Source organism: Thamnophis sirtalis, unplaced genomic scaffold (assembly GCF_051295495.1).
Source record: "Thamnophis sirtalis isolate CommonGarterSnake01/CBP01778 unplaced genomic scaffold, rThaSir2_p1.2 scaffold_2, whole genome shotgun sequence".
Lineage (NCBI taxonomy): Eukaryota > Metazoa > Chordata > Lepidosauria > Squamata > Natricidae > Thamnophis > Thamnophis sirtalis.
The window spans coordinates 39831813-39840776 of record NW_028261382.1 but is presented as its reverse complement, the minus strand read 5'-3'; the positions used below and the strand labels follow the sequence as shown (position 1 = coordinate 39840776).

General features: G+C 47.0%; 1 protein-coding gene across 1 annotated transcript; it reads left to right on the top strand.

Moving 5' to 3' along the window:
• The first annotated feature begins 856 nt into the window (after window positions 1–856).
• LINGO4 (leucine rich repeat and Ig domain containing 4) lies at window positions 857–2686 on the top strand. The gene has a single exon (XM_014056430.2). It carries the CDS (start codon window positions 857–859, stop codon window positions 2684–2686), a length of 1830 nt encoding a protein of 609 aa, XP_013911905.2.
• Window positions 2687–8964: the final 6278 nt, after the last annotated feature.

Genomic DNA, 8964 nt, shown 5'->3' with positions numbered 1-8964 from the left:
GAGGGAAACGACGCTGGTGGCGAAGAGCCGTTTCAGTGGGGCAGCATCCCGGCCTGGAACTGGCTGACCATCTCAGCCCGCTGAGCCGCCAGGCGCCGGCACCTGGCCTCGCACTCCCGCAGGTCTTCCCTCTGCTTGGAAAGCCCATGATCCTAGTCCTCAGTGAGGTGCCTCCGCTGAGCCTCCTCCTCGGCCAGATCCTATTTAACCTGAGCTGTTTCGCCAACTCTTTCTCCTGGGGGCTGCTTAGCTCCGGCAACGGATTCCTGTTGGGGCCCTAAGGAGCCCCTGGGTGGGCAGGCGAGGAGGGGCTGGGAGGGGAGGGGCGAGCAGAGGTGCCCCTCGACGTGAGCGACATCAAGCTGGCCACACCCACCCAGTCACATGACCGCCTAGCCACGCCCGCCCAGCCGGTCGTTAGGAAGATCGTATTAGTGGTCCGCGGGATTTAAAATGATGAATTTTAGGGGTCCCGGAGGTCTCAAGGGTTGGGGACCCCTGCCCTAGACAAGTGGCCCGCAACTTCTAGTGGCAAGCAGTTCCACTGGAGAATTGTCCTCACTGTTAGGAAATAGCTTAATTCCAAGGTGGCTTCTCTCCTGGATAAGGTTATTTGGAGAATAGGTGGACCCCAACTCCTCTCAAGACCCAAAAAGTTTCTTTGGTGTGGCTTATTTGGGTAAGAAAGTCCAGGATGGGGGGTGGAAAAAATCCACCTTCAACTACAAGTGTTCAACTTTCCAGATGTTCAAAATCCAGCTTCAGTAGGGAAGGTCTTCTCCTCCTTGTTTGTGGATGTCTTCTAACTGTCGATGTCTTTGTGTTCGTTTAGCTGTTGCTTGAGGAAGTTCTCGAGATGTTCAGCAGGCCCTCTTCGTCGGCTCTGCGGTCCTCTTGGTTCCGTGTCTTTCTGGGGATGATGGCCTTCTTGGTGGGATCTGGACAGAGCTGCTCGTTCAGGTGCAAATGCTTGGTGGAGGAGAAAGTTGTCTTCTGCAACGGCCGGAATCTGACCACTGTGCCGGTGAAGATCCCTCCGGATTCAGAATTCTTGGACTTAAGCCAAAATAGCCTCCGTAGCCTGCATCAGGGCATGTTCTCCCGACTCCAAGCCCTCAAAGAGCTGGATCTCAGCTACAACGTCATCTCCAACATTGAACAAGGGGCCTTCAACGGCCTTCAGAAGATCATGACCCTCCGACTAGCGGGCAACAAGTTGAAGATGGTCCCGGACGGGGTCTTCACAGGGCTGCCCAACCTCTCCGTTCTTGACCTGAGGGACAACAAGATCCTCGTCTTCTTGGATCACACGTTCAAAGACCTCTTCGGTCTCGGGAAGCTGGACATCAGAGACAATCCTCTGGTCTTGATTTCAGGTCAGGCTTTCCGAGGCCTCCATCACCTCCGGAGGTTCACTCTGCAGAAATGCAACTTCACCAGCCTGCCAACAGAGGCCCTCTCCCACCTTCACCACCTGGTGGAGCTTCATCTCAACGTTCTCGACCTCAGAGTCCTCCACAACTATTCCTTCCGGAAGCTCCATCAGTTAAAAGTTCTGGAGATCAACCAGTGGCCTTCCTTGAAAATTATGGAGCCTCACAGTCTTTCTGGCCTAAACCTCATCTCCTTGTACATCGTCAGATGCAATCTCCATGATGTTCCTTACAGGGCCATCAAGCACCTGGTCCATCTCCGTTTCCTGGACCTCTCTTACAATCCCATCTCAACGATCCATGGAAGGAAGTTGCTGGATCTCTCCCGCCTCCAAGAGTTCCACCTTACGGGTGGCCGACTGGCCACCATCCAGGCCCACGCGTTTGAAGGCCTTGTCCACTTCCGTCTCCTCAACGTCTCAGCCAACCATCTCCGGACCCTCGAAGAGAGAGTCTTCCACTCGGTGGGGAACCTAGAAGTCCTTCGGCTGGACCGAAACCCCTTGGCCTGTGACTGTCGCCTCCTCTGGATCTTGAAGCGGCGACAGAGGTTGAACTTCGAGGCTCAGCTGCCCATCTGTGCCACCAGCTCAGAAGAAGGAGAGAAAGTCTTCCATGACTTCTCCAGCGCCCTGCCACACCACTTCACCTGTCGGAAGTCGGCGATTGAGAACAAGACCTTCCAGAAAATGGTGGTTCACGAGGGAGAGCAGGCCAACTTGACTTGTAGCAGTGATGGGGACCCACCACCCAGTATTTCTTGGGTGAGCCCTCAAAATATCACCTTAGACTCAACCGTCAAAGGCCGGTCAACTGTCCTCCCTGATGGGACTCTTAAGATTCAATACGCCCTACTTGAAGACAGTGGGACGTACCGTTGTGTAGCGAGCAACGCGGCCGGCAATGACTCCATGATAGCTTCTCTCCAGGTTCTCGTCCCTCTGTTCAACCAGTCCCTTGTCTGGAAGGACTTCAGTCTGCGCAATAAAACGGCGATCTCCTCCCTCTACTTCCTCCACGCCAGCATCTGGCTGGGCATCTTGACCATTGGGGCTGTCCCCTTTCTCTGCTCCGTCCTGGTCTGCTTCACCTTCATCTTCCTCTACAGCAGAGGCCGGGGGAAAGTCACCCACCAGGTGATTCACGCCGAGACCCGTCCCGCCCGAGGTTACAAGGCCATCGTGGGCCAACGGAGACCCTCCCCCCAAAAAGCCACAAAGAACCCCGCCCCAAAAGCCAAGATAAACTCTTGAGGTCCTCCTCCTTGTGGCAGCTCTTCAGTTCGTTCTTCTCCACCAAGAAGTCCCAGCGGATAAATTGAGGGGGGCCTGTTTGAGAATTGCAACCATGTCTTTGGTTCACCCCAATAAACCATCTTTCTCTCACCTGGAGTCACAGCTAGGATATATTGCCTCCAGAAATTGTGAATGCCCCAACATTGGAAGTCTTTAAGAAGATGTTGGACAGCCATTTGTCTGAAACGGTATAGGGTTTCCTGCCTAGGCAGGGGGTTGAACTAGAAGACCTCCAAGGTCCCTTCCCACTCTGTTATTCTGTATTCTGAGCAGGGGGATGGACTAGAAGACCTCCGAGGTCCCTTCCAACTCTTATTCTGTATTCTGAGCAGGGGGATGGACTAGAAGACTTCCAAGGTCCCTTCCCACTCTGTTATGCTGTATTCTGAGCAGGGGGATGGACTAGAAGACCTCCGAGGTCCCTTCCCACTCTGTTATTCTGTATTCTGAGCAGGGGGATGGACTAGAAGACCTCTGAGGTCCCTTCCCACTCTGTTATTCTGTATTCTGAGCAGGGGGCTGGACTAGAAGACCTCCGAGGTCCCTTCCCACTCTGTTATTCTGTATTCTGAGCAGGGGGTTGGTCTAGAAGACCTCCAAGGTCCCTTCCCACTCTGCTATTGTATTGTATATATCTATATATATTTAAAAACCTAGCAATGGATCGAGTGACACCTCCCTTGCAATTTATTTATTTTTTAAACTCAAATACTCAGCAAACCTTTTTTCCCCAAGGAAAATGACAAACAGGGAAATAATTCTGTAATTACGGGGGGAAAAGATAAGCATTCAGATGTATCCAAAATTTGGAGATTTTGTCCGCTCGTCCTATTTATTAATAAATGCATCCCATTCTTTCTTGCCTCTGAAACTTCTAGTGTTGTTTTTTTTAAATATATTCCTGAACTACTCCTGGAAACTTCCCTCTAATTGCATTAATCTGAGCAATTCTATTTCTCTCTCTCCAAATCTCCACACAAAAGCAAAATCCACTCTCTGTAGTCCAATTGAGCAGTTCCGGGGGAGTTGGTAGAAGTTTCTTTTTAATAAAATAAAAAAAATATCTAATTCCAGGCATGCTGATTAGGGGAATCTGGGAGTTGAAGTCCACACACCTGCTAATTGGGGGGGGGGTGTTTCTGGGAGTTGAAGTCCCTGCACCTGGCTGGGAACTGTGGGCGGTGACATTCACCCATCGGCTGGGGAATTCTGGGAGTTGAAATTCACACACTTTAAATTAAACGAGACGCACCGAATTAGAGGCAGAATCCTTGCTGGGCTGCGCGTGGAAAAATAGGGAACCAGGTTCAACGTTCATTCCAGCCAGCAGCTGCTTATAGAAAAATTGGGTGGGTGGGCTACCCTGATGACGTTCAGGAGGAGGAACAATGGGGTCCTCGAATTGGCACAAGGCTTTCAAAATCCTTCTCTCTCTCTCCCGGAGAAAGGCAAGATGCTTTCGTCTCAAAACAAGCATGACACATCAAGAGGGAACATTATGGATCCAGCGAGCGAGTGGGGTTTTTTTTTGGCTGAAAATCCCACACACACACACACACACAAGAGATGGAGAAGCCAAAAGGATGAATTTCAGTCTGGGGTCTCCCATAAGTGCTCTGCAGGAGGCGAGGAAGATGAGAAGGGAATTGGGGGAAAAAGAGGGAGGGAGGAAAGAAGGAAATTGAAAAGAGAAGGGAAGGGAGGAAGGAGAGAGAGAGGGAAGAGGGAAGGAAGAAAGCAGAGGAGGAAAGGAAAAGAAAAAAGCAGAGGAAAGGAAAAAAGGAAGAAAAGCAGAGGAAGGGAGGGCATTGAAATGGGAAGGGGAGGAAGGGAAACAAAGGAAAGGATAGAATAGAAAGAAAGCAGGAAGAAAGGAAGGGAAAGAAAAAAGCAGGGGGAAGGAAAGAAATGAGGGAAGAAAATCAGAGGAAAGAAGGAAGGAAATTAAAAAGAGAAGGGAAGAGAGGAAGAAGGGAAAAAAGGAAAGGATAAAGGACAGAGTGGAAAGGAAGCAGAGGAAGAAAGGAAGGGAAAGGAAAGGAAAAATGAGGGAAGAAAAGCAGTGGAAGGAACAAGGCAGGAAGGATGGATGGAGCAGAAGAGAGGGGAGGAAGGAACGGAAGGGAAGGAAAGAAATGTGAGAGTTGTATGGAAGGAAGGAAGGAAAGGAAGGGGGAGGGACAGCAGGAAGGGAGGGAAGGAGGAAGGAAGGAGAAGAAGGGAGCAGAAGGGAAGAGAGGAATAAAGGAAGGAAGGAAGAAAAAAATAGAGGGAAGAAGAAAGGAAGGAAAGGAGAGAAGAAAGGAAGGCAGGAAGGAAGGAAGGAAGGAAGGAAGGAAGGAAGGAAGGAAGGAAGGAAGGAAAGTTCCTCTCTGAAAATTTGGCTATATCTCAAATTCCCCACAGATGCTTCACTTGTTTAACTCACTCAGCACCACCACCCCAAAATAATAATAATTATTAATAATAATAATGATGATGATGATGATGTTAAAAATCCTGCATCTTTTGCAAAAGGGCCTTCTCTGCTTGCGATCCCCCCCGGCTAATGACAACCCCCCCCCCAGCCCCCCGTTTCATATTTAATTTCTTCTTACAAGGATTTTCCATCCCGTTTTTTCATGTGTCATCCTTTCATTTGCTGCCTGTAACTCACTCTCTCTCTCTCTCACCAACACATCCCTGTTTTTTCCCCCCTCCGCTCTCCTCTTTTTCCGCCGGCCGCTTGAGGGAGCCGGTTCTTGGTGGATCCTCGTTTCTTTTTCTTTTTTTTCTTTCTTCCATCCTACCTTTTTTTTTATAGAATTTAATTGGACTATAAATTAGAAATCACAGGAGGGAGGGAAGCGCAGAGCGGTGTTGGCTCCAGGCAGAATCAAATCTTCCTCCTGCATTTAGGGGAATCTGCAAGGACCGAATTGAATTTTCAGCCATTCTGACGTTCCCCTTCTTCTGCAGAATTTCAGCCAGACTCCCTCCCTCCCCACCCCCTAAAAAAATGGGCTGTTTCCCCCTTTTCTGCCTTTTTGCATTCTTTTATCTCGGCGCCTCACAAAATATTCCCCGGCTGAGGCTGATTCCCAAAGGTGAGCTTTTATTTCTTATGATACGATTATTATTTTTGACGCCAAAGGTTTTTTTTCCAGACATTTGTATGGCCATAATTCCTAAAGAAGGTAAGGAGTTTTTTTCCCCCCCTTAGGATTATTATTATTATTATTATTATTATTATTATTATTATTATTATTATTATTATTATTATTATTATTATTTTGGTGCCCAAAAGCTTTTTCCTATAATTTTTATGATTGCAATTTCTAAAGTTGTGTTATTGTTATTATTATCATCATCATCATCTCTGTTATTCATTAAACATGAAACTCAGTCAACTGAACATTTGAAAATGTATCACAATTTTCCCCCCCTTAGGATTATTATTATTATTATTATTTTGATGCCCAAAAGCTTTTTCCTATAATTTTTATGATTGCAATTTCTAAAGTCGTATTATTGTTATTGTTATTATTTTCATCATCATCATCATCATCTCTGTTATTCATTAAACATGAAACTCGGTCAACTGAACATTTGAAAATGTATCACAAATATTGACTGCTGCTAATGATTGATACAGGTTATTATTATTAGCATTTTTAGCATTTTTAGCATTATGCCAAAGGCTTTTTTCTATCGTTTTTATCACTGTAATTCCTAAAGATGAGGCATTATATTATTGTTATTGTTATTGTTGTTGTTGTTATTCCAAATGGGGAGCCTTTTCCTATAATTTCTATAATGCTGATTGAAAAAACTGGGGTGTTTTTCTCCCCTTATTAGCATGATTCTAATTGCTAAAATGAGCTGTTTCCTTCCTATTTCCAAAGTTAACCTTCCTTTTTCTATTATTATTATTGTATTATTATTATTATTATTATTATTATTATTATTATTATTATTCAAAAAAACCCGAGCTTTCTTTTCCTATCATCATCATTATTCATATTTGGATTCACCTGTTTTCTTCTGAGAAGGTTCGGTCTGGATTTGGCATTTCTATCTACCTCTCCACTCCCAGTCCTTCCCGAGGAGCTGAGATCTGCAAATGTTTTATTTTTATTATGATTTATGATTTTTGCATCCCCTTTCAGGTTGCCGAGGGGAGCGTAGGCTGCGTTTCCAAATGCTTGAAAAGGTCCAGCTGCTCTTGAGCAAATCCTTCCGTCTTAAACCTTCTTCTCCCCCAAAAAAACACCCCCAATCTGTTTTCCTCGTTTAAGGAATATATTAAATTAAGGCAGGATCTTGAATTTAAGCAGGAAAAAAGAGAGGAATTGGGGTGGGAGAACCCACCACCAACCAAACCACTCTAATCCTGTTGCAAAGGGGTGTTTCCCCCCCCCCTAATCTCTGCCCCAAACCCTTTTCCTCCTGCAAAATGTGCCCCCCAAACCTCAAAAAGCATTTTAAAATTCTTCGCCAGGGATGTTTCTGATTTAGAATTCCAATTCCTCTTTTGCTGAGTCACGGACGTTTTTTTAGAAAATAGACTAATGGCCACAACTGCATATTCTCGGAACTTGAGATAAGAGATTGCATTGGGAAAGGTGGGTCTTCCTACATTCAGATCTGCCTTTCAACTAATTTGAGCCAGGCCTACCTGGCAGGGCTGTTGTGGCTAAAAAGTAGAGGAGGGGAAACCCTGCGTGAGGTGCCCGGAGCTGCAGGGCACAAATGCTACCCTTTCCTTTGCAACCGAATGAATTTTGAGCCCCGCAGTGCGCTGGCCAAGCGGGAGATTGGAAGAGAAGGAGTTTAGAAAAGCGTGGGTAGCATTGAGAGAAATCCTTGAGGACTAGCAGCAGACAGGGTGTGATTTGCAAAAAAAAAAGCACCAACCGGTGCTTCTGGGAAGATATTAAGATAGGAAAAGAGTTCCTGTCAGGTTTTTTTATTATTTATTTTTATGTTAAGGGATATTCAGGTTTTGTTTCTTTGAAAATTTAGATTGCAGGGAGGCAAATTTTCAAAAGAAACAAGACAACAGAGATTAGGGGGTGGGGGGGGAGAGTCCTTCGTCAACTGCAAAAGGAAAACAGAATAACAGAGTGGGAAGGGACCTTGGAGGTCTTCTAGTCCAGCCCCCTGCTCAGAATACAGAATGACAGAGTGGGAAGGGACCTCGGAGGTCTTCTAGTCCAGCCCCCTGCTCAGAATACAGAATAACAGAGTGGGAAGGGACCTCGGAGGTCTTCTAGTCCATCCCCTGCTCAGAATACAGAATAACAGAGTGGGAAGGGACCTTGGAGGTCTTCTAGTCCAGCCCCCTGCTCAGAATACAGAATAACAGAGTTGGAAGGGACCTTGGAGGTCTTCTAGTCCAGCCCCCTGCTCAGAATACAGAATAACAGAGTGGGAAGGGACCTCGGAGGTCTTCTAGTCCAACCCCCTGCTCAGAATACGGAATAACAGAGTGGGAAGGGACCTCGGAGGTCTTCTAGTCCAGCCCCCTGCTCCGAATACGGAATAACAGAGTGGGAAGGGACCTCGGAGGTCTTCTAGTCCATCCCCCTGCTCAGAATACAGAATAACAGAGTTGGAAGGGACCTCGGAGGTCTTCTAGTCCAGCTCCCTGCTCACGCAGGAAACCCTTTCCCTTCGTTCTAGATTGCTTCTCTCCTGGATTAGAAAGAAATAATTAAGGCATTAAAAAACAGGGGTGGGGCGTTGCGGGGGGGGGGGGGAAATTGTGCAGAGGAGACCCGAATTCTTGGTTTTGCTGCAGAGAGATGCAGCTTTCGATTTCATGGCCTCTTCGGCGCATCTATTTTTTTAAGCGAGGTTTTCCTGCAGGAGAGATTAAACAGTTGGCTCCTGTCTTTAATTTTTTGCAGAGCATAAATGTTTTGGCTCCCGTGGCTATTCGGTGATGCACGATGTGGCAAGGCGCCCGAGGCCTCAAAATTGAGCTCCAGAGACACTTTGGGAGGGTGGCAAACCCCCCCTTTTCCAGCTGCTAAGCAGTTGCCCCTGTGGGCACCGTTTTAAGGTTTCTGCAGCCTCGGCCGATGGGCGAGAAAATTCGGTAAAATTCAAATTAAAGTGGGCCCAAGAGTCCCTCAATGGGTGAAGGAGCCCTCCCAAAACAGTGGGGAAGAAGAAGAGAGGCATTCAAAAAGTCCCGTTGCTTTCTTGGGAATTCTGGGGCCTGGGAAATTCAGATATACTGCCCTGATCCA